The sequence below is a fragment of the Bos grunniens genome, chromosome 25, assembly GCF_055505025.1.
Source record: "Bos grunniens cultivar Pamir isolate PY7600 chromosome 25, Bosgru_T2T1.0, whole genome shotgun sequence".
Taxonomy (NCBI): Eukaryota; Metazoa; Chordata; class Mammalia; order Artiodactyla; family Bovidae; genus Bos; species Bos grunniens.
In genome coordinates, this window is record NC_141189.1 from 40,175,951 (window position 1) to 40,200,670 (window position 24,720).

The 24,720-nt window shown below is 43.2% G+C and overlaps 1 protein-coding gene and 2 long non-coding RNA genes across 14 annotated transcripts; 1 reads left to right on the plus strand and 2 right to left on the minus strand.

The window, feature by feature from the left end:
* Positions 1-108: 108 nt before the first annotated feature.
* Positions 109-15,655, minus strand: LOC147345533 (zinc finger protein 75D-like). 12 transcript variants are annotated; one of them, XM_086376068.1, is made up of 9 exons: positions 15,206-15,293; positions 13,094-13,621; positions 11,715-11,910; positions 10,913-11,004; positions 10,510-10,636; positions 9,366-9,457; positions 8,971-9,097; positions 6,804-6,914; positions 109-6,624 (listed from the first exon to the last, which is right to left on the minus strand). In XM_086376068.1, the coding sequence occupies exons 2-9, from the start codon at positions 13,502-13,504 to the stop codon at positions 5,942-5,944; spliced, it is 1,839 nt and encodes a 612-aa protein (XP_086232194.1). In that variant the 5' UTR covers positions 13,505-13,621; positions 15,206-15,293; the 3' UTR covers positions 109-5,941. The 12 variants fall into 12 exon arrangements, with proteins under 12 accessions (XP_086232194.1, XP_086232195.1, XP_086232192.1 ...); XM_086376069.1 differs by lacking the exon at positions 15,206-15,293 and adding an exon at positions 15,037-15,176 and having other exon boundaries at positions 10,510-10,594; XM_086376066.1 differs by lacking the exon at positions 15,206-15,293 and adding an exon at positions 15,037-15,176 and having other exon boundaries at positions 109-6,621.
* LOC147345534 (uncharacterized) lies at positions 15,248-20,969 on the plus strand. The gene is made up of 2 exons (XR_015154871.1): positions 15,248-15,716; positions 17,754-20,969. It is a non-coding gene; the product is annotated as an uncharacterized LOC147345534 (long non-coding RNA).
* A 310-nt stretch (positions 20,970-21,279) lies between these two features.
* Positions 21,280-24,272, minus strand: LOC147345535 (uncharacterized). The gene is made up of 2 exons (XR_015154874.1): positions 22,329-24,272; positions 21,280-22,228 (listed from the first exon to the last, which is right to left on the minus strand). It is a non-coding gene; the product is annotated as an uncharacterized LOC147345535 (long non-coding RNA).
* Between the last annotated feature and the right edge of the window lie 448 nt (positions 24,273-24,720).

A 24,720-nucleotide genomic window follows, 5' to 3' on the forward strand; every position in this document is an offset into this window, starting at 1 on the left:
AGTATACTTGTCATTAAGGAAATGAAGATAAAAACAGCATTATGATACATACTTACATCCCTTGTCACTTTTTAAATTGTGATATAAGATACACAATAAAATCCACAATTTAAAGTATTTAATTCAGCAGTTTATTAGTATATTTACATTTCATCATCACTAATTTCAGAACATTTTCTTCATCCCCTGAAAAAGCCCCATATCTTTAGCAAACTCGACCCCCTGCAGCTTCCAGTTCCTGGAAAATACTAATTCACTTTTGCTCTCTAAAGATTTGTCTATTCTTGATATGTAATACATGTGACCTTTTATGTCTAACTACTTTCACTTAGCATGTTTTCAACATTCATCCATGTCACAGCATGTATCATAATTTCCTTTATTTTTATATTGCTAATAATATCCCGTTGTACTATAACATTTTTTATCCATTTATCAGTTGGTAGATTTTGGGGTCCTTTCTACTTCAGGGCTACTGTGACTAATGCTGCTATGTATGTTCATATATAAGGTTTTTTGTGGACATAAGATTTCATTTCTCTTGGGTATATACAACGCTTAGCAGTCGAATTGCTGGGACAAATGGAAATTCTATGTTTAACTTTTGAAGTTACTGATCAAATGTTTTCTTCAATGGCTGTACAATTTAAATTTCCACAAGCAGTGTGTGAGGGTTCTAATTTCTTCACATCCTTGATAACATGTATTAATCTTGGTTATAGCCACATTAGGGGAGGTTAAGTGGTATCTCAATGTTTTTTTGTTTCTTTGGCGAATTGTGAGATTTTATTTTCCCAATTAGGGGTCAAACCTGGGCCCTTGGTAGTGACAGAGCCTTAACCACTGAACTGCCAGGGAACTCAGTGTGATTTTGATTTGAATTTCCCTGAAGGCTAATGATGTTGAATGCCTGTTTATATGCTGACTGCCCAGTTGTATATCTTATTGTGAGAAATGTCTACTCAAATTCTTCAATAATAATCTCTCTACTACTGAGTTTCTTTAGTGTCAAGTAATGCTTCCTGAGATGATGTTTCTCATCATTTGGGGGTTTGTAGTTATAAAAACTTGACACAAGCTTTAAAAATACTCTTTTGGCAAGTAGGATATAATTGCTGATATACTAAAGTGCCCAACTTTTCATAAGAGTTGGCTTTCTGTCTTCATGACTTACTGAGAATGTAGCTAGATTTCTTATTTCTGCTCTAATGCTCTAATTATGTCTCTACTTATAATATTTTCTTAAAAATTATTGGAGATGCTCTCCAAATTGTGCAAATCCACTCACAAAATGTAAAGAGTTTAAATCAACCCAACCACATTAAAAAAAAACCCCAACAAAACATTAAGGTATGTAAGACAGTAGAGTTGTGTTTTTCCTATTCTGATTTTGAGAAGCTGTGGTTGGTCTTGAAGGTAAGGCAGAGTGGAAAACTGACCATGGAAGGCCAAAGTGCCAAACAAATGAATACAACAAATATTATACAAGTTGTTTAAACCATGGAGAAGGAGCCTAAAGAATGCCCACTTTATCCCCAATCCAGCATTCTTTAGAAGCAAAAATGCAAAACCAAAAATATTCATAAACATAAAATCTCAGCACCTAAAACAATGCTCCTGGCACATAAGTGCTCTATATCAGTATCTGATGTTGAATGAATAAATGAACATTCACAGTACATATCTCTCCAACAGTTTTAGGGAGCAAACATCCACAGGCAGAGATAAAGACAGAACCAGTTTTTGGCAGCACAGTTAATACATCAATTTGGGAATTAAAGGTGATAAATCCTAACTTATGGCACCAGGACTGGTTGCAAAAAACACTTTGTTGACTAAGTCAATAGTTATAAAGTAAGGTAAGCTGAACTGGCCATGAAGGCATCTGTCAAAGTAGTTTGCACCACACTTCTTGACTATTAGAACACTGACTGCTGAAGCACAGAATAATAACCTTAGAACAACAGAAAGAGTATCAAGGGAACAAGTGGACACCAACCAGGGAAAAGGAAAGAAACTTCATTAAGAGAATGTATGGTACCAAATAAGGAAAAAACTAGAATAGGAATATTAAATGTCCACTTCATTTTTCATCTTAGCAGTTACTGAAATGTGATGGTTAAATGCTAATTGTAAAAAATACAATCAAACAGGAATGCTTAGAAGGAAGTGGATTACAAATTATAGTAAAAAGCATTTTTACTTAGTATTTTTAGCATTCATTTATACATTATTTCAAGAAAAAAAGGACCACCAATGAAAAGTAGGTAAATGAGGGCACTTTTTGAGCTTCAGTGTAAATGTCCCATATGAAAATGTTAAAAAGTAATTACTATTATTTTGTTCTTTGATGGCTTCTAGGAAACCAACAATTAACTATTACTACTGAACTCTTAATGAGTAAATCACACTGGGGCTTGTTAAAAGTTAGCAGTTGATCATGAAGTTTCAACTTTTAATAAGTTGCTCAAGTGATTATGACAGGCATCTAGTATTCCTTGTGGACCACCCTTATTATGAGGCATCAAGGCTGCTTGTTGGTTCTCATAAATGAATACCGTGGGGTGCGGAGGAGACCAAGAGGGTCCTCTTACAGAGTTATATTGAGAAGCTGTTGGTCAAGTTCTGGTAGCCCTCTGAGGGAGGAAAAGGCAGCTCCCATGTTCTCAATTAAGCTTGCGCCATGTGGAAACAGCCTCTGTTGACTGGGAATTCTTTTTCATAGACGGATTAGAGCAGAGACTATCAAGGATTTTTTATCTCTAACAAAGAAACTATTTATGCATGAAATGTCATAATGTCTGAGATTGGCTTCAAATATTCCAAAACAAAATATTCCAAATATTCCAAAACCCAGCCACCCACCCCAAACAAAATAAAAACAAAAACAATGGAGTGGGTAAATGTAAAAACTGGCAAAATTTTTAAAGCCTATATAAGGGTCATATTATTTTCTCTACTTTAGATATTTTGATAATTTCCATACTGAAAGAATAAGTATATATATAAGAACACTGTTCCTCTCCTACATATATTATCTTAAATCAGTTATTGCTCTCTATATTAGAATTATTTCAGTTACAATGAACAGAAATGCCAATCACATTGGCTTAAATAATAAGAAATGTATAGATTTATGTAGCTAAAAAGTCCAGTGCAATTCTAGGTATCAGGTGATGCTTGATCCTACAGCTCAGTGGTGTCTCTAAAACCTGAGTATCACCCTGCTCTGTCTGCTGTGGTGTTGGCTTCATTCTAAGGCTCATATTTCTCCTGTTTAAAGAAGACTGTCAACATCTCCTGGGTTACATGTGCCATCCAGCAAGTGCTGGATCTGTTCTAATGTTTCCAACAAGACAGGCCAGGTTATGCTGCAGAAACACACAGCACCAACATCCCAGTGTTTTAACACAACAAAAGTTTATTAATCCTTCCTACAAAGTCCATTACAGGTCTAGGGAACTCTCCAGAACAGGTACTGCTCCCCATTGTTGGGTGCTTGGCATTCCAGACTGTTCTGAATTTTGTCTCCTCTTCTATATGCTTACATGGCTGAGGCAGGAAAAAACAGCATTAGGGTCCTGCACCAACAAGTAAATGTTTCAGCCAAGAAGTGAGACCTCTGCACGTAACCCACTGCTCAAAACTATGTCTGGACCCTAACTGCAAGAAGCAAAAACATCTAACCATTCCCTTCTTACTGTTCACTAGGATACAAGGTCCATGAGGATAAACATTTTGTATCCTTGTCCACTACTGTATCCTTACTTTAGAAGAGTACCTGGGCGCATAACAAGATCTCATTAACTTGAATGAATGAATGTAGCACCAGCAAGAAACCCAAACCTGTATATATTGGGAGAAGAGACAAGAATCCCAGGGGTTTAAGACCAAGGATGTTCAGTAAGATCCATACAGACCAGAGCTGCAAAGCTACCTGCGCTTAGGAAATAATACTTGCTAGAGTTCATTTTAGGGAAGATAATGAAATCCTGCTGAGAGAGACACACCATAGGTCAGGTGACTTACACCATAAAGCACTGAAGCCAAGGAACAAATCAACTGAGCAAACCACCACAAGTGCTCAGCTCCTGGAAGAAGCTGCAACAGCCACAAATGGATCTGCCCCTTCAGTGTGGTCAGTCTACCCAACACACCACTGTGGCTCAGAGGAAAGAGAAGGATGTGTACAGTGTCTGAGACCCCACTATCAGATCATCAGGTGCTTTTCCTTCATCAATCCCTCTAATCCTCAGAGAACCCTGAGTTAAGCATTATCTCTATTTCACAAAGAAAATGGAGATTTAAGAATGTTTCAGTAACCAATCAAGAAACAGGCATGTTTTACTAGCTAGAAACAATATATCATCCAGGCTGGCTGGACCGGAACAACATATAGATCAGTTCTGCTGATCCTGCCTTCAGGCCTGACTGATGCAGCTAAGTGACAGCCAACAGACCCACTAACTATGTGGTTGTAACAAGCCTCTGGACCTCTTTAAGCCTAACTTCCTTACTTTATAAAGTCAGAGATTTGGGAGAGATAATTTAACTCCTTTCCTGATTACATCTAGATGCTTTACCAGGAACATATCTGCATCACTGAGCAGATAAAAGGGGGAGTTACAAGAAAACTCACAACCTAAGGAGATTTCTAGCAATCTATCAAATTCGTAACCTAAGGCTGTTACCTGAAAGGATGGAGAAAACAGGAGTAGGATGTCCTTGCCTGCTTAACAGTTACAGTGTAAGTTAACCAATGTAGAGGTGCATTTGTCCATCCTTGCCTGCCACCCAGCATTAGCTCCCCTTTTGGGAACTTGGTCTCCAGCTCACTGGATTCCCAGAATAACATGCCCAGGGAGCCACAAGATCCTGGTGCAGAAAACACTCTAGTTCCCAGACAAATGTAACTCTCTCCTTGTTCTTAACAACAAACAAAAAGCAAATTAAAATGCAAACAGATAAAAACCTGAGAAGATGATTCTGAATTCCCATTAATTTCCATTTAGACCTTGAAAAAAAGTGCTCATTTTCATGGCTGTTTTATCCTATTGATATTGTGATATAAAGAGTCTAGTTTCTTTTATTGCAGAAAGTTCTTCTTTACATGGCTAAAGATTCCAACCTGTTTCCATTCTATCTCCTTCTTAGAGGCGCTCTCCCTTTTCAAGAGGCATAAAATAGTGATTAATTCACCGGCAGAGAGGCATAAAATAGTGATTATATGTGTTCATCTGGATAGAATCGATATTGCTGAAGAAAATATTTCATCAGAGTAAAAATTATACTAATAGGATTCAAGAGCTGCATTTGCTAAAAAGTTAACCAAGGAACTCAATGTCCAAATTTGTGAACAACGCCCAATGATGGGACACTTAAGAAAATCCAATTAGGTTCTTCAAAAGTTTTACATTACAATTCATTTTTGCCCATGAGATTATTGAAACTGGCAAACCTGGAAGACAACGGTATGCAACTAAACATGCATATTATTGCTTTTTGTTTTGGAAGACCATGCTATAATACAAATGTGTCCATCATATGAAGTTTGAGTGCCTTGGGAAATCAATGCAAACCAACAATATTTACCTCTGTGGCCAAAAAAGATTATTTCATAGCTGCATCTGCTATGCAAAGCTGAATTTGCTGTTTTGCTATATACATCCCCAAACAGCTTTTTGCTTTCCTCAGAATGTTCTTAGAACATCTCTCCTGCTAAGGAATTCCCTGGAAGCTTTTAGTAAAAATAGCAAGTAGTGCAACTACTAACAAATCCTTTGAAGAGTCAACCTTGATTCCTTCTATGAAACATGTTTATATCCCAAAGTTTCCTGATGAAAAATTCTTCATGCTTCATAATTTTGTATTTTTCTTAACTTTAAAGTCAAGTTCCACTTGATAAATTTCTTTAGACTGAGGACACTGAACAAACGTCCCTTTACTGGTGGAGTTTCTGGTGTCTAAGAAGGCTTGAGCGTCTGCTGAAGTTCCTCCTGCACGTGGTACAGGTGTAAGGCTGCTCACCTGTGTGAGTTCTCCGATGTTTAATAAGGTGGCAATTTTGATTGAATTTTTTCCCACATTCATGACAAGTAAAGGGCTTCTCTCCAGTGTGAGTTCTTTGGTGTGTGTGGAGATTTGTCTTTTGACTGAAGCCTTTCCCACACCATGAGCATTTATATGGTTTTATTCCTTGGTGTGTTGTTAAGTGCTTATTAAGATCAGAGCTCCACCTAAACCTCTTATCACATTGTTGACATTTATATGGTTTCTCTTCCGTGTGAACTCTCTGGTGTTTAATGAGGTCAGAGCTAACTCTGAAGCTTTTCCCACATTCCTGGCATTTAAAAGGCCTTTCTGCTGCACGTTCTTTCTTCTGAAGATCCATAAGTTTCAGCAGCTCTTGTTTCCAGGTTGAAAGTTTCTTTTTTTTCTTCACCGGAAAATCTCGGTGCAATTTCCCCACCCTATGCACATCACCATGATTTTCTTTACCAATTGTTTTCTGGGAAACTTTCAATCTGGCCTTTCTTGATGCTATAGCTACTGGTGCTTGTATTTCTAAGTCAGAAAGACATAGAGACTGAATATTTTCAGTGTCATTTTTAAGCTTCAGCCCTGCTGGAATAAATGTGAGAAACAGCTTACTATATGTCAGAGCAAGTAAACCATAGTAAATGAAAAGAAAAACTGGACAAACACTAATTTTTAAAAAAATAGATAAGCAGAACCATAAAATGTGAAATCCTTGCAAAGATTCCTATCATGGCACATTTCCCTTCTTCCCATGGTCTACTTACCTGTAGGCAGCTCTTCAGAACTGTCCTTGAACTCCAGGGGTCTTTGAACCCATGGCTCTTCTCCTTGCTCTAGACAGGAGATCACTTTAGGTTTGGGGAGCACAAATAATGCTGTGAAACAGAAAAACTGAGGTCAAAGACTGGTAACTTAACAACAGTTCACTAATTTCAGACTATTTCAGGAACAGCAAAGGATGCTTGAATAGTTTACAACACCAAATCTCATATCAGGTTTATAACATACTTCATTGGTGGATGGATATGCAAAGCGGAGACTGAGAAATAAACCTGAGCTGGACCAGTGAAAAAGATATAGGGCACAGAAATATAGTGCACGATCCCCATCTTCTGCTACCAAGAATATCCCACATTCTACTAAGGTAGAATCAAACTGCAAAGGCTGCAAGAAATACACACTAGTCCTATTAACTATTCAATTCAGTCACTCAGTCGTGTCCGACTCTTTGCGACCCTGTGAATCACAGCACGCCAGGCCTCCCTGTCCGTCACCAACTCCCAGAGTTCACCCAAACTCATGTCCATTGAGTCGGTGATGCCATCCAGCCATCTCATCTTCTGTCGTCCCCTTCTCCTCCCGCCCCCAATCCCTCCCAGCATTAGGGTCTTTTCCAGTGAGTCAACTCTTCACATGAGGTGGCCAAAGTACTGGAGGTTCAGCTTCAGCATCAGTCCTTCCAATGAACACCCAGGACTGATCTCCTTTAGGATGGACTGGTTGGATCTCCTTGCAGTCCAGGGGACTCTCAAGAGTCTTCTCCAACACCACAGTTGAAAAACAGGAAGACTTAAACTAGATAAGTCCAGGTTCAGGGGAGTCAATGCAAAGGTCCGTGGGTGGAGTATCAGGCATAAATGATACATGCCATCATTACTTTTATTTAGTAAAAGTTAAACAAAATAACTAAATAAAACTAACTTTTTATTTAGTCCTCAAGCACCAAACACTGGACTAGAAAAGATTTCTACCACTCCTATAGCTCACTGGTTCACATCCAGGTGGAAGAAACAGACAAGAATTACTTAGTGGACTTTCTCAAAATCTTACTGCCAAGTATGGAAAGTATTCATCACTCAGTCATACCATAAATATGTAGTGAGTGGCTATGGTGCACCAGGCACCCTCTATGTGCCAGGGACATAGTGCTAAATAAATCAAGTCCCCTGATCTCACAAAGCTTATATTCTTGTGCAGAGTGAAACAATCTAACATCAACAGACGAGCAAATAAAATGTCAGGAAGTGATACATGTTTTGAAGAAAACTAAGGGAGGGTAAGAGAACATTTTAAGATTCTGCTTCTGTGAAGCTACTTGAGATATAAAGTTGTATAAAAAGTCTCCTTAAGTAACATCTGAGCAGAACCCTAAAATGAGGATTTTGTCATGAGGCAGAAATGTGGGCCAGGCAGAGGGAAGGAGGAAGAAATGAGCACATCAAGTCCATGAAACAAGACGAGTAGTGTGACTAGAGGGTCCAGAGCAAGGGCACAAGTGGCAGGAGACGACAGCAGGTTGATGAGGAAGGGCCAGACCTTGGAGGGTCCTGGGTCTTGGTAAGGAACCTGGATTTATTCTGAACGTTATGAGAAGTTATTGTAAGGTTTGAAGCAGAAAATGTCATGATCTGGTCAGGTTTTTAAAAGACTCTGGCTGCCACATAGGAAACAGACTGTGAGAGGGCAGGCAGTGGGTGCCAGGAAGAACGTACTGAGGTAAACCTCGATAGAGATGCTGCTACCTAAGACCAGGATGCTACGAGCACAAGAAGCTGAGATGTGACACTCAGGCTACACTGTGAGGTGGAACCAAGAGTGCTAGACTTCGTGGGGTATTATAGCAAGATCGAGGTAAAGGGTGACTGGACATTGCTTGCTCTGAGCAAGTGGATGAATGGGGATGCCTTTTACAGAAATGAGAAAGATGTAAGGGCAAGTTTAGATGGAAGAAGAGATCAAGAATTCCAACAGTATAAGGAATGTGTACTGGGGAAAAGCTCCCTGGTGATCTGGTGATCCCTGCCTACACCATCTTATTGAGAACCAGTCAGCTACTAGAACAGAGACTCTCTCACAAGGGTGCATCCTCAGTATGCCAACAACAGGACAGTTTAGTCCACTCCTAGGCAAAGTGAAGGGGAGAAACTTTACCTAGAAAGATGACATTCTCATAGTTTTCTTGCATTACGTCATTGTAGAGGGCCTTCTGAGTGGGATCCAGTAACTCCCATTCTTCCTGGGAAAAATACATGGCCACTTCTTCAAATGTCAACAAGCTCTAAAGAAGAGAATGGGCTTCAGCTCAGTACTTGCCACTACAGAAGCAGCCCAATCTTCTAAGCCATGAACTACAAGGTAAGCCAGTCACTAAAGGAACTAATAGCACATGAATTATTTTAAAGCAAGATGGTAGAAAGTAGGCAAGGGATCAGCAAACAGCCCAGGAGGTACTCAGTTCCCCAGGGGAAACATCTGGGACACCTCTGAGCACCTGCTGGGCAGGGCAGGTCATGGGCAGCAGGGAGAGGCTGAAGAGTGCAGCTCACCTGGGACTCAGGCAGAATGAGCTCAGGTGCCACTGTCCACTCACTGGTATTTGTCTGCTTAGGAAAGGCTAGGAGCTGGTGAGCAGGCACAGCTGTGGAAGAACAAGAAAATTTCTCTCCCTCCCATCTTTGAACATCCTAGGCTTAATTCAAAAGTATAGAAGATCCTGATTCTTTCAGTTGAGATAGAACAACTTTACAAGTGTTACATGGTACCAAGAAGTAGCTATCTCATTTTAAACAAGCATCTACTAGCCCCTAAGACAGGTTTCCCACTTGACTCTTCAGTTTTCACGAGTGAAGTTAAGAAAAGGAAATCTTTTTTTCTTTACATGACATGAATTCTTCAGAGTTGGACAAAAATTAGAGGTGTTGTACAATGCAGTACGGAGTCCAATGTGCCAGGTACAGAAAACCCAAAGGTCGGAATGAGTTTGGTGAGTTCAAGAAACAGCAAGACCAGGGTGGCTAAAGAAGACTGAGCAGGGCAGGAGTGGCAGACTAGGGGAGGAAAGTGAAGAGGGGCCAGAACTTGGGGGTTCCTGGGTGACTCTATAAGGAGTTTGATTTTGAATGTGTGAAAAATCACGGTAAGGCTTTGATGTTGAGCCATGTTCTGATATGAACTGGTTTTTTAAAGGATTCTGGCTGCTGTGTGAACAGACTGCAGGCAGGGAGGAATGCTGGCAGGGGGTGCCAAGTATGGAGGTGGACATTATTAGAGACTGCCGCTGCTTACACCACAATGCTAAAGCACAGGAGGCTGAGACTTGGTTGGACTCAGGCCACACGGGAAGGTGGAGCCAAGAGAACTAGTGATGCATTAGTACTACCGGGGTTGGAACAGATTGGTGCAAAGGATGACCACAAGTTTTCTAGCCTAAAATACTGGGTGAAGGAAAGATAAGAGAAGAGCGATTTTGAGGGAAAAAGAGAAGGATCAAGATTTAGGATAAGGAATGAGTATGTACACGTGTTAAAAGCTTGCTGGTGATCTGGTGTACCTTTTCCCTGCCCACACCATCTAGTTGAGAACCAGTCAGCTACTAGAACAGACTCTCACAAGGGTGCATTCTCAGTACCCCCCAAAATAGGACAGATTAGTCCACTGCTGTGCAAAGGGAAGGGGAAAAAGAAACTTTACCTAGAGAGATGACAGTCTCATAGTTTTCTTGCATTACATCATTGTAGAGGGCCTTCTGAGTGGGATCCAGTAACTCCCATTCTTCCTGGGAAAAATACATGGCCACTTCTTCAAATGTCAATAAGCTCTAAAGAAGAGAATGGGCTTCAGCCAAGTACTTGCCACTTCAAAAGTGGCCCAACCTTCTGAGCCATGAACTGCATGGTAAGCCAGTCACTAAAGGAACTAACAGCACATGAATTAATTTTAAGTGAGATAGTAGAAAGGAAGTAAGCACAGGATCAGCAAACAGGTGCCCAAAGTCCTGAGAAAATCTGCGTTAAGTCCTCTGAGCATCTGCTGGGCAGGGTGGGTCATGGGCAGCAGGGAGAGGTAGCCCAAGATTCTGGAAAGCACAGCTCACCTGGGACTCAGGCAAGACAAGCTCAGGTGCCACTGTCCAGTCTTTGGTGTCTGTCTGCTCAGGAAAGGCTAGGATCCGGTGAGCAGGCCCCACTGTGGGTGAAATGGAGCCATAGTAAATATTTCTTGCTTATGTTTCTAATATGCTATGGTCAGTTCTAAAAGACAGAAGACCCTGATTTTTTCAGGATTGATGAGATGTTTTATAAGCATGTGGTGCACAGAAATGGCTTTCTCCTTGTTAATGAGAACCAAGTATCTACCAGCCTCTACAACAGGTGCCCCAGTTTCCACAAGCAAAATTAACAAAAGAAAACTCTTTTTATTATTTTCCTCTGATGACATAAATTGGTCACCTTGGCAAAGTTTAAACATATTTGCAAATGAAGTACTCAAGGACTCCAGTGTACAGCAGGAAATAGTTTTTAAATCATTTATTACTTTTTCCTTGGTACACAGTAGCATACACATTCTATTACTAACATTCTGTCACTAACCACCCATTCTGATCCAGATTTCTTCTGTATTTTCAAGATGAGGTGAGCCAGACCATCTTTACTTTTCTAAAAACAATTGCTGGTGTTATTAGCAGGGTTCTGCGGTTGGGAGATTTCTGTATCTTAGGCCAACCCCCACCCTCAACCCCACATGACCTATTCTACCGCCACCTGGGGGGCATCCTAATTGCTAATGTAGCTGTTATTAGTAGATCCACAGGGCAGGGTAACCAGAAGTGCTCACACATTTTGGCTTAAATTATATCCCACCTCCCAGGAGAAGAAAAGTAACATGAAGATCCTTACCCCTCTCACATACGGGCTCAGGTTCTTTGTGGGTATTCCTGCTCAGTGGCTCTTGTAGACCCTGGTGTATATTCCAAACTTCTTCCTCCAGGGACATGCCCACTGGCTGGGACTCTGCTGGCTTCAGCTGGAAGCCTGGGGCCTCTGCTGCTTCTCCCAAGAGCACTGCCTCCTTTCCCAGCTCCTGGACTGCAACCTAGAAATAACCCCCATACTTGTTACCACAGAACTGACTTTTGGTTTGGGCTTGATGGGAGAGGGAAGAAAAAGCAGAGAGTGCAGACTGCGGGAAAAGAGGGAGACGCTGAAGGAAATGACACAAAGACCTAGAGATACCAGCCACCAATTTTCCACAAGAACAATCCATACACAACATAGGAAAACTGGGAGAAACCAGTAAAGGGTGTGGTTACTGCCAGCTCTCCAAGACAGCAGTCCCACTCTCTGAATTCAGCCCAGTTCAGCCCACTAACAGGGTTTCACAGGCCACCTGTTCTCATGCTGCCTTTACAGGCTTTCTCTCCCAACTTAGATCCTTGCCTTAGTGGTTTCCTGTCTTCTCTCAGATTAAGGAACTGAATTTAAAAGTTGTCCTGTCAACCAGATTTTCCACATAGTCAGGGAAGATTCTTAAAGACAATGGGGATGAAATGGAGAAAAAAGCGGGTAAGAGTAATGGCTCTGTCCTATCCCCAAATGATTTTGATACAAAACACGTGCCCTCCTGGTATTCACAGTGGGCCTGAGGCCAGCTGGTGAGCTGTCACCTGCCCAAGGGCATGTCCTGGATCCCCACTCAGAGCAGAGCCAGGAACAACCACTGAGAGAGGGCAGTGGAGGCTCTCGCCTATGGTACAGAGGACACTATCCTTCAGGGTCTTTCTTCTCTCAGCTACTCTGCTGGGATTTCAAATCTTTCTTTCTCTGTGTTCTTTCTACTTTTTCCCCTTCCTGGGCAGTTGTCCCCTAGTCGTTTGGTTTGTTCCTTCTCTGTCGTATCTTCGCTCTCTTTTGGTCTCTCAGAGTCCTTTCTTTTCTGATCTGCCCTGAACTCTCCAGCTCCTTAGTGCTTTTTGTATGTTTCTAAGAATTTGAGGTCCATCTCCTTGGCCAAGCCAGACTAGGCTCATTACCCTCAACACACCCTGGCTCCAAAGAGAGCAAAACTCAACTCTGTCCCTAAGGCCAGGGAAGTCTCTACCAGGATCTCTGAATCCTATGGGCTGACTAAGGCTGCGGGTCTGTGCTTTCAGGTCCTGCTTCACAAGTGCTAAAGGAGCAATCCAATAGTGACCTAATCCATTTTTTCTCCCAATTAACTGCCCCAGTATATCCACCTTCACTCTATTTCACTGCACATCAAGAATCTTTCTCCTCACCCCATTCCTTGTTTGGCCAGTTTCCTTTTTCAAGTGTTCTACCAGGACCACAGCCTCCTCAATGCTCTGTGGATGTTGCTTCTTTATGAGAGTCTGGGTGTCCCCGGGCAGAATGGTCAGGAACTGCTCTAGCACCACAAGTTCCAAGATCTGCTCTTTTGAATGAATCTCTGGCCTCAGCCACTGACGGCATAATTCTTGAAGCTGGTCAACTACCTCCCGGGGTCCAGCTGCTTCATGATAGAGGAAGTTCCGGAAGTGCTGGTGAGACCTCTCAGGGCTGAGACTGTCCGTCTGTGGGGCATGTTTCTTATGCTGACTGGCGTTCTCTGCTACAGGTCCTTTGGTCTCCCAAAGAGCTCTGATCTGAGGGTTCAAGAACTCAGCCACCTTCAGATCTACTGTCATCATTCTTCTCCAGGAACAATTCTGCTCCTGTATTAGACACCCCACCAGCGGCTACCTCTGACAACTGAAGCCCGATCTGGTTTTGAATAAAATCAATAAAAGGATCTTCTTCCTAAGGCACTGAGAGCAGAAACAAGCTCACGTCAGTAAGATATTGTCACATGAACTTTATTACTTGCTACTTATTATGAGAAAAATGAACTTTAAAAATCAACTGCCAGGCCTGTGTTTTGCTCCTTTTCTATTAACCAACTGAATACAGCACAGCTTATTAAAGACAAATTCCAGTAAGTCACTTCTCCTTCTCAAAAGAAAAAAAAAAAATCAGGAAAGGTTAGCAAGTGAAAAACCTAGTACCCACTGGCTCCCACGAGTTTTGGGATTATCCAAATATTTAACTCATGCACTTCTTATGCCATCCTCTCCATGTCAAAAAAAGATTAGGAGAATATTCTGAGTTTCTCTTAAAATGTCAACATATCATCCTAATCTTCTGTCTTTGGTAAGTGGGTACACTTGTATTACCCTTCATCCTCTTGAGATGGAAACCTTCGCTTCCTGGACCATTTGAGGTGCTACTTTCCATTGTGATTACTGCCAGGAGAGCTGAAACTATGAGACCAGAGTAGAAGGAAAGTAATTAGGAAAACTGGAGCCTTATTTTCTTGAAAAAAGCATCTCCCAAGGGAGTCTCCTGGGGGTCCAGTGATTAAGAATCCACACTTCCAGTGCAGGGGGCAAGGGTTTGATCCCTGGTCAGAGAATTCAGATCTCATATTTCCCAAAGTACAGCAAAAAAAAAAAAAAAAAAAAAGGGCTGCCCACAAGAAATCAACTAACTGAAAACATTCTTGACATTTCTTTGCAAGACGTGTAAAGAAAACTATGCACAAGATTTATACGTGTATTTTGAATTTGATCTAGGAAAAATTACAGGTGACCCTTGTTCACAAAATGTTTATCCAAATGTCAAGCAGATAAAAAAGGAGAGCATGTGAGCTGGTGATGATTACTTTCAGCTTTTCCAAGGGTCATTTAGACCTCTGAGCAAGGCCTCGTGAATCTCACTTTCCCTGAGGTTACCCAGCAGAAATGGCACAGAAATTCTGCCCAGGAAGCCGCGGTATCTACAAAAGGCCGGCTCCCTATGCCCACTCGGCTCAGGGGGCACGGGGGACACTTAACAAACTTTTGCATCACAGAGGCTGATCTCTGAGGCGAGGACTCTCGTTTCTCCCGCGGTCACATCAGCCAGTATAGGAAACGCCGGCGGAGGCGGGAAAGTGGACACGACTCGGGGCGCGTCCGCGAGCACTGGGCCTGCAGGCAGTGTCCGAGCGGGTTTCAGCCGCGCGGGCCCGGGCGCCACCCGCGCAAAGGGTGCAGAGCGGCCTCAGGAACCTGACGTCGGGCCTCGCCCGGGGTAGTTTGGCCGACCGGCTCCGACCACCCGCCTTGCAGCGGCCGCGAGCAGTGACAGGCGTCTCTCGGCGGCTCCGGAGCCGGCGCTGAAGGGGAAGCCGCTTCCAGGTTACCTCAGACAGCCTGGCTTCGTGGAAGCCGTTCCCTCTTCCCGGGGTTCAACCGCAAGCCGCCAAGCGTCTAACCGCCGCTCTGAGGAGCACAACCCCCGGCTCCACGCCACTCAGAGGCGGGTCCTGGGGCGCAGGTCTGGAACCACTTAGGCCCACCCAGCCGCTCTACCTCTTCTGCTGGCCGCCTGGCGCCAAGATCAGCACTCCAACCGGAAGTAGAAGGGACGCACTTCCGGGGAGGGGCCCTCGCAGCCCCGCTTGGGGCGCTAGCGCTGAGGTTCCGGGCGCGGCTGGGCTACCTCCTTCGGCTCAGAATTCAGCCCTGACAGCAAGAAAGGGTTACCGACCGCCGAGTGTCCAAGTCCGTCCAGCCTAGAGGGCCCAGCGCGCGACTCGACGCCCGGGTGTCGCTGTCTCTTGTCCCAGCTCTTTGAGGCTCGTGCGTCCAGGTCGTCCCTGTGTCGCGTTTGGGCTGCCGGCGGAGTCTAGTGATTCAGATTCGTCCTTGAGGGTCGCCGTCCCCTTCCGGCTTAGCGGGCAGTGTCCGAGCTGCGGTCCCGGGGCTCGTCGCATCTCCGCCAGTACAAGTCCGTTTTGTCCCGGTCAGGATCAACGGCCCCTGGGGGGGTGTGCCCGTTTCAGGGCGTGCGTACTCGCACAATTCTGTTTTTTCTTGTGAGGTAGGTTTTTCCTTGTGCAGTAGTTTCCTTTCCTAGAGCTCCTTGACAGAGAATTGAGAGCTAAGGAGTTCAAGGTCAGGTAATTCACCAATGGGAGTGTTCCAGTGGAATTTAGGGTCCTTTTTCCTATGTTATGTTTTTTCCACCAGAGCGCACTCCCCGGAGGATGGGAACCTTCTTTACTTTATTTATGTCTTATAGAGTTTCCTGGGTAATGTAGGCATTCCATAAATATGTACTGAGTCATTTATAGGAATCTGAGTATCTCAGGTTGTCCGCTTTCAATTGTCAGCCAAGTCTAGTCAAGTTTACCACGTGTAGCCCGTGTTACAGAGTCCGTAGGACGGTGCCTTTGATTCAGGAAATCTGGGGAAAGGACTGAGACAATTTAACAAATACCAGTAACACAGGTAGGAAAGAGTAACACATAAGCTGAACGCTGTGAGAGTTCCAAGGAAGTGAAAGTTGATTTGGGGATAGGGAAAAGTTACAGAAGTCCTTGAGGGATTTGCCCTGCAGCAAAGAGTGGGGCCATATTCCAGGCAGGGGGAAAGGTAAGAGCAGTCTTGAAAGCTTCAGAGATGAGCACGTAAGAAAATCTTTAGTTCTTTTTTTTTTTTAACTCAATGTAATTAGGGTATATTTAGAGTAAAAGTTAGAAAATGAGTTCTTGTACTTCTACTATGGAGCCTGGAATGGAAGTGAAGAGATGGCATTTAATAAAATAAAGTAATAAAGAGTATCATTTGAGGGTTTTTGACAGAGATTCTTCCAGGGCAGCTCATCTGGAGCTAAGTTTAAGGTGGGAACAAAAATAAGAGACCATTACCAGGTCATTATGCTATTTTTGCTTTTAGGTAGACTGGTGTTACACTCCAAGGTGTAGATCTTGATTCTTTTTGAGAGAAAAGGATTAAACAGAGGTGATAATAGTATCTGCTGGGAATTTCCTGGCGGTCCAGTGGTTAGGGCTCCTTGCGTCCACTGTTGAGGGCACGGGTACAGTCCCTGGTTGGGGAACTAAGATCCCACAAACCATGCAGCATGGGCCCCCCCCCCAAAAAAAAGTATCTGCCTAAGTCACTTGAATATGTTTCAAAGCAGGTTCATTTCCTTAGAATTTCAGGTTGTGACTTAGTCTCTTCAAAGTAGTTGCTGTTTCCAGTCTCTCAGAACCAGTGGGCAATAAGTCTGCCACATGTAATTCAGAGCATTGAGATCCTCATCATCTGGACCAAGCTGAACATAAAATTGGAATTTGTTAAACTGAATAAATGGAGCTCTGCCAGCTGTGCCCCTGAGTGTCACTCGCAGGCCTGATTCATAACATGGGTAGGGAGCTGGTTACTGAACACAGGGAGAAGAAAGTGGGAAAAGAGACCCTCTGAAAGGAAGAAGAGGAAAGAAGTCACAAAATGCTGAATTGTGAATGAGGGCCCCTGATGACTGTTGTTTGAATGTTAAGGATAAGGGCCACAGTTCCTTATTCTTGCTGAGGAAGACACTGAAGTCCCCTGAAAATCTTTCCTTTTGATTTCACCTTTCTCTGCCTGAGCACAGTTTGAGAAATGATGAATGTACAGCTGGAAAACAATGAAAGCATGCAGTTTATTCTGAGACATCATACAACTGCCATAGCAGGCTGAATGTTTTTGCTGGGTGACTGGCTGGGTTTAATGGTGCTGCTGTTGGCTAACAAACACTCTTTCCTTTTTTGGTTTATAATAGTAATCGCCTTAGTTAGAGCTGCCTTTTTTTAGAAGGTTGCTTGAGCTTAGCCTGTCATTGGCTTCACACCCTATTCATTTTTGTATTCTTTCTTGAGCCTTAGTACTCTGTAAAGCAGTTGACGTTTCTTGCAACAAATGTTAGAGGAAAACTAATGGTCTGGGTTCTTCTAGGTGAGAGGCTTTTGAGAATCCTGTGTAGTCAAGAAATGAATGAAAGTCAGTCAGGCTTTGCCCTAAAAGAGAAGAAAAATAACTGAAATACCAATTATTTTTCTCATTTCTCTGACATACTTTTCTTTCTTCATAGCACCTGGAATGGATAAAAGTGGCAGTTTTGTTACTTCCCATGAGGTTATGTATCTGGAAGGAGAACCATGAAATTAACCTAGAGTAGGACATTTCTAAAGACATGGAATGAATGGCTTTGGGCAACACCAGGAGGACTTAAAAGGAATATTTGAGGGTGCAGAGCTATAGAAGAGTTTGCCAACAGAAGGATTTATGGGAAACAGAGATAAGAATCATCAATAGAGAAACCGTTTAAATTTCTTCAAGCCGTGGAAAAACTGAGTCTTGGGTCAAATTAAGTAAAATCTATGCTGAAGAGAAATCAAATAAAATCTCAAATGGAGAAAATGTGTTACTGAACACTCAATGTAAATTTAGAAAAACAATCTCAAGAACAAATCTTTTACTTTTTTTACTATTGTAAAATTTTTATAAAACTTTTGGGCTCATCTCTGAGAATTGCCATGATGCTGAAACTTGATAATATCCCAAATATGGAAGAATTTGTTATAAATAACACTTGAAAATACACAAAATGTACACAAGGAAGAATATCTGAGAGTGGAAAAGTGCCAATAACATACATTATTTGTAAACTTAACAGATTACCTTGGTAAACATAAGAAACACTCAAGTTAAAGCTTAGTATTTGGGAATGCTGTATTGAATGCAGTAAAAGTTGGATTTCATTCATATGGACAAAAACTTTCTTCTTTGCCTAAAGATAGTATACTACTGTTCCTGAATTCCAACTCTCCAGACATCTCACTGTCAGGATGGCTTTAAGTCTTTATCCAGGTGGACGGACTGCTGCCCAGTGACCACTACAGGCAGAGCAATATGATTACTGCTTTCCTTTCTGGCAGTGAGGAAAATCAGCTTGTTTCAGGAGAGGAGAAGCCACACTGCATCTGTTACACAATATTATTCTGTCCTTGCCTTTCAGGCTTTCATACTTCCTTCTGAAGCACTACTTTTTATTGAGATTTATCTTATTTATCTTAAGTCTGTTCTTGTGAGCAGACCTTTTTTCTCACCTTTTTTCTTCCTTTTGTGTCTTTTCCTATATTCAGTTAGGGAGAGTATGCAGGTATTCCTGTTATTCCTGACTGGTGCTACTGTAAAGAGAGAGGAGGAGAACAAGCAGCATTCAGAAGCAGGGTTCTGAAGATTGATCACCCATGTCTTGCAGTAGCAACAGCTAGACAGGACCTTGGCAGTGGTAACTCTGAGTTCAGACCTTTACCTCTAGACCAGCACTACATGAGCCTTTATCCCTTTTAGGGATATGTGAACCCTTTAGTATAAATGCCTGTGCCTTCTGAAAGTTTGTGCTAGTTTTTGGAGGGGATGGGTTTTTTTTTAATTTGTATTTTTTTTTTCTAATTAAGTAAGGCTTCTTTCTTTTTACCTCTATTGATTGTTTGAAACCAAATTCAGTATGAATAAGAGAGGGAAATATACAACACTGAATTTGGAGGAGAAAATGAGGGTTCTAAGTAGGATTGAAGCTGGAAGATCTCTTAAAAGTGTAATGGATGAATTTGGAATCAGTAAGTCAACATTTTATGACATTAAAAAGAATAAGAAATTGATTTTGGACTTTGTACTGAAGCAGGATGTGCCATTAATAGGGGCTGAGAAGAGAAAGAGGACGACGGGAGCCAAATATGGCGACGTGGACGATGCTGTCTACATGTGGTACCAACAGAAACGCTTCGCTGGTGTCCCTGTGAGAGGTGTGGAGCTTCAAGCTGCTGCCGAGAGATTCACACAGTGTTTTGGGAGAACAGACTTCAAAGCTAGCACTGGTTGGCTTTTTAGGTTTCGAAATAGGCATGCAATTGGGAACCAAAAAGTATGTGCGGAACAAGTCCTAAGTTCAGCTTCAGAAAATGTTGAGTCATTTCGACAAAAACTGTCCATGCTTATCAAAGAAGAGAAGTTGTGTCTTGCTTAGCTGTACAATGAGGATGAGACTGACCTCTTTTGGAAGTCAATGCCAGAAAATACTCAGGCAAGCAGAAAAGATATTTGCCTGCCAGGGAGGAAAATAAACAAAGAACAATTGTCTGCTCTTTTATGTGCAAACACAGATGGTACTCATAAGTTGAAGTCAATCACTATTGGAAAATCAAAGCTGCCCAAAAGTGTAAAAGAGGACACATGTACATTACCTGTGATATACAAACCTAGTAAAGATGTTTGGTTCACCAGAGAATTGTTCTCAGAATGGTTTTTTCAAAACTTTGTTCCTGAGGTCAAGCACTTCCAACTTAATGTCCTAAGATTCCAAGAGGAGGATGTCAGGGCCTTGTTACTTCTGGACAGTTCTCCAGTTCACCCTTCTACTGAATTACTAACCAGTGAGGATGGTCGAATAAAATGCATATTCTTTCCCCATAACACTTCAACCCTAATTCAACCAATGAATCAAGGCGTGATCTTGAGCTGCAAACGACTTTACTGGTGGAAGCAACTTGAGGAAAGTCTTGTAATTTTTGAAGAAAGTGATGATGAACAAGAAAAAGGAGAAAAATTAGTTTCCAAGATTAAAATCTACAACCTAAAAAGAGCAGTTTTTAACTGGGCAAAGAGTTGGGATGAAGTAAAGCAAATAATGATAGCAAATGCATGAGAAAATCTTCTTTACAAAAAGGAACATGAATATGATCTTCAAGGCTTAGAAGATGGGGATTATAGAGAAATTCTTGAGACATGTAGGGAGTTGGAAACCAAGCTGGATGACAATAGGGTATGGTTCAATGTGGGTGAAGAAGAAAAGGGTAGCACCCCAGAAACAAAAGGTGGAATTATAAAGAAAGTTGTTCAAAAAGGAGCTGAAGAGGAAGCTGATGAATTTAAGTTATCAGCTGTAGGAAAGAGTTTGGACTACCTACTTGACTTTGTCGATGTCACACCTGAGTTTCAAAGGTTCCATTTTACACTGAAAGAGATGCAACAAGAAATAATCAAGAAACAGTTCCAGAACAGGATCCATTCTAGAATTGGTAGGTTTTTCAAACCGAGGCCTCATAATATTAAGTATTCCTTCAGTATGCCTTCAACTTCTGGTTGTAATAATTAGATGTTGTGTTTAAAGATTTCTGCAATTTTGTGATGATACATGAACTAGACCTGTTGTGGATTGTCATTGTTTTTATCAACTGACCTCACTTTGCATAGCAATGCCCATTTATATTGTTTATAAAATAAACAATTTGAAAGGAATAAATTTGGGGTTTTTTATGTATAAATATGTTATTTAATCCTTTTTTTTTTCTACTTAAGGCAAAGGCTTTAAATAAGGAATTACTGTCCCAGATTATGGGTGGAATGGATGTGAGGAAAGCATTAAAATCTAAATATATTCACAGCATATAACAAAGCAGCTATGTTTATGCTGACTAGTTATTTAAGGTAAGGACAGATTTTTCAATGTAATGGTGTGACACACTGCTCTTGTAAATGGGTTACCACCTACTTAGTGTTTGTTTTTCTCTTATTGTGGAAGTAACATGCCAATTATAAAAGACAACATAAAAAAGATAAAAGCACTCAAATTTTATTGACTAATGATGGACTCTCAACACTTTGGTATATTGCATGTATCTTTAAAATAGGTAAGTTACATTGTAAATACAGTTTTATATCATTAACATTTTTGTTATTTACAAATTAGCATTTGTTGAGACATCTTTCAATCCCTAGGGTAGAATGGATGGTGGAAGAAGTTGAGGGGGAATGTCAGATGAGCATACTGGATAGCTCTCAAGTTCATGGCATTAACATCCATTTTTACCCCAGTGTTCATAAAGTCTCAGAATATATGACCTGCAGTCATATTCTTTTCAAAAGTATTCATTGAGGGAGTTCCGTGGTGGCCTAGTGGTTAGCATTCCAGACTTTCACTGCCACGGCCCAGGTTCAATCCCTGGTCACCATTTGAGACCCCACAAATCCTGCGAATAGCAACCCCCTCCCCCAAAAAACAGTATTCATTGATTTTGCAAATTTCACGTTGTTGTGCTGGGTATTTAGGAATAGGAACAAGCCACAGTTGGGTGTGTGAGAGCCAAAATGAGTTCACAGAGGGCTTTATGAGTGCTTGGATAATAGGGAACGGGCAAGTGTGACTTCTGAGCTGGCCTTTGAAGTGTGGGGGAAGCAGGGGAAAAGGCAGTCTAGGCAAAGGGGAAGGGAGCACAGGCTCTCTGGTGTCAGAATGTATGTCCCTGGGAAGCGTCGAGGTCCCTGGATGGTTGCCGTAGGGGCGACTAGTGGAGACCGGAGCAAAGACAAACCAGGGACAGATTTTCAGTGCCCCTGGAGGTCATCCGAAGACTTCGGCCTGGATCCACGTGAAGTCCTGTAGGCGCTGCATCCTGAAGGTCTGACCTCAGCTCTACTTCCTCCTTACTGCTCCTTTCCTAGTCCAGGGTGCATCCACTCTGCACCTGTCTCCTTGGTCTCCTCTGCCATCAGTTCCCCATCCTGTGGCCAGAGACAGCGAACTAAAAATTGAAGAGGTGCTCCCAGTGGGCCGTGGGCCCCTAGGCCCACCCTTCCCCGCCCGAGACCTGCCCACCCGTACCAGCTCGCCTCCTGCTGGACCACGAGGGAGGGTCGGACTGCGGGTGAGCGCGCGCACCTGCGGACCGGACCGGGAAGCTTAGAGTGTAGTCGCGCCGCCAGGAACTTCTCGCGGTGGAAGGAGGGGAAAACTGTGCTGCTAGGCCGTCCTGGCCCTGCGCCAGGAGTCGGAGCCGAAGACTGGGCGAGGTCCGGGGAGGCCCGGGCCGGGCCTGCGCGGAGGGCGGGCCTGAGGATGGGCGCAGACGGCAAGGCCCTGGAGGGCCCGCGAGCGGGGCGCGGCAGGTGCGGGCTGCCTGCGCAAGGCGGCCCCAGGCCCTCGCGGAGGGGGAAAGGTTTGCTGAAACGCGGCCGTCGAGCACCCCCCGCCCCCAACACACACACCCTAGTCCTTGCTCCTCCCGGGCCGGCTCGGGAGCCATCCTCGAAGGGACCAGCTGGTGGGGCTCACAAGGTCCTAGGCGCGCTGCGCCCACTCCCAGATGCCGCCAGAAGCTAAGCTGTGGGACCCGCAGCCTCGTTTTTTTGCCTAAACCTGAGAAAGGACTGACGTTTTGGCTTCTGGAAATCTTCCTGAAGACGAGAGCTCCTCAGAGAAACCCAGCCTCCTCGCTTTGTTCCGGTGGCTGTGGCAGGGTTCCCAGACTTAACCTGGACTCCCTCCCAAGAGAATGGGAAACAGCCTCAAGAGAAGCTTCACCCTCTGATGGATTTAGAACGTTCTAAATCCTTCACCCAGGATTTAGAACGTTTTCCTGCCTAGAGGGGAAGTTGGGGTGGAGAGGCAGACAGTTTCCTCTTTAGGTCCTAAACACATCCTGGTGTGCGTGCATACGGTGTGTGCAGCGTACACGGTGTGTGCAGCGTGCACAGTCGCGTCGACTGTGAGACTCCATGGACTGTAACCTGCCAGCCCCAGCCGTCTCTGGAATTTTCCAGGCATAAATACTGGAGTGGGTTACCATTGCCTACATTTCAGAAACTTAGCATTTTCTCTTCTCATCCTTTCCACCTGGGGAAATCTCACTATCTCCCTGAAGCAGGTTTGGATCCTGGTGAGCCATCAGTTTTGGTTTCTTAACACAGAAGTTTCTGGGATGCTCAAAGTGTTTCAGTGATGAATTAAGGACATTCACTTGTTTGTCAGAGATGGTGTGGGGGGTGGGGGTAGGCCTGAGTCATTTTTCATTAACCATTTTGTTGTTGAATTCCCCTGGACCATTCCGTCTCCTAACTGCACTAAAACGTGTTAAGTTCTTTCATAAATGGGGTAAAAACTCAGTGACTGCTGATGGCTCTCCCTGGAAATAAAAACTAAGCGACTTAGTGCTGTTTTATCACTCTGTCTTGTCTCTGGTGTTATGGGGCTTTATCCCCTTTGTCGGGCCTGATGCTTCTAGATGGCCTCTGCCAGGCTTTTTCACATTGCTTATGCGTGGTACCAGGAGACTTTCTGCTGGTTTCAGGCACTACTTTTGCTACAAGGGTATGAGACTGTTGCTCAGGGCCAGTCCACATCTCTCAAGCCTCCTTTGTACCCATCTGGACTGCGGGGGCAGGGGTCTTTATTGCCCCCAGTGTTAGTTTCTTTTTGACAAAACAGCCAGCTGGAATCTCTTCTAGTTTCTTTCCCAAGAAGACTAGTGGGGTAAAAGTAGGAGTAACGTAAAAAGTATATATACTTAACCTTCCCTTGCAATGCCTTCATGGGACCCTACTGTAAGGACCTCTGACCTGCTTTTTCAAATATGACTACAAGAAAAAACAAAATACAAATATGACTACAAAGTCATCAATCCTGCCTGTAACAGTAGACTGCTGCTTCTGCTAAGTCGCTTCAGTCGTGTCTGACTCTGTGCAACCCCATAGACGGCAGCCCACCAGGCTCCCCCGTCCCTGAGATTCTCCAGGCAAGAACACTGGAGTGGGTTGCCATTTCCTTCTCCAATGCATGAAAGTGAAAAGTGGAAGTGAAGTCACTCAGTCGTGTCCGATTCTTAGCGACCCCATGGACTGCGCCCATGGGATCTTCCAGGCAAGAGTACTGGAGTGGATTGTCATTGCCTTCTCCAAAGTCTGTCTCCACTCGTGGGCAATAACTCAGTCATACCAGGACCATTTTTTCCTGGCAACCATTTCCTAGACCAAAATAACTTGTTTTTGAAGAGCCAGATCTTTACTTTGCAAGAAAGCAAACATTCTAAACAATCAAAAGGCATGTTCACTGCTGTGAACACACACACAAAATTTAGAGGACACCTTTATGACATCACCCAAAGCAGCCACTGGGCTTGACCCTTGTTTCCACATAGCGACCTCAGCCTGGAGCCAGCCAGGGCCACACCTCCCTCCCTCCGCTTGCCGTCACCTTTTTCAGAACCTTCCTTAGCAAT

What these genes read in the sequence shown, in the direction of transcription:
- LOC147345533 (XM_086376068.1), bottom strand. Translation starts at nt 13,504, where the DNA reads ATGATGACAGTAGATCTGAAGGTGGCTGAGTTCTTGAACCCTCAGATC. An exon ending in TGAGCCCGTATGTGAGAGGG is followed by an intron (nt 11,005 to 11,714) that starts GTAAGGATCTTC and finishes TTTCACCCACAG; the next exon opens with TGGGGCCTGCTCACCGGATC. An exon ending in TGAGACTGTCATCTCTCTAG is followed by an intron (nt 9,458 to 10,509) that starts GTAAAGTTTCTT and finishes GTTCTTCCACAG; the next exon opens with CTGTGCCTGCTCACCAGCTC.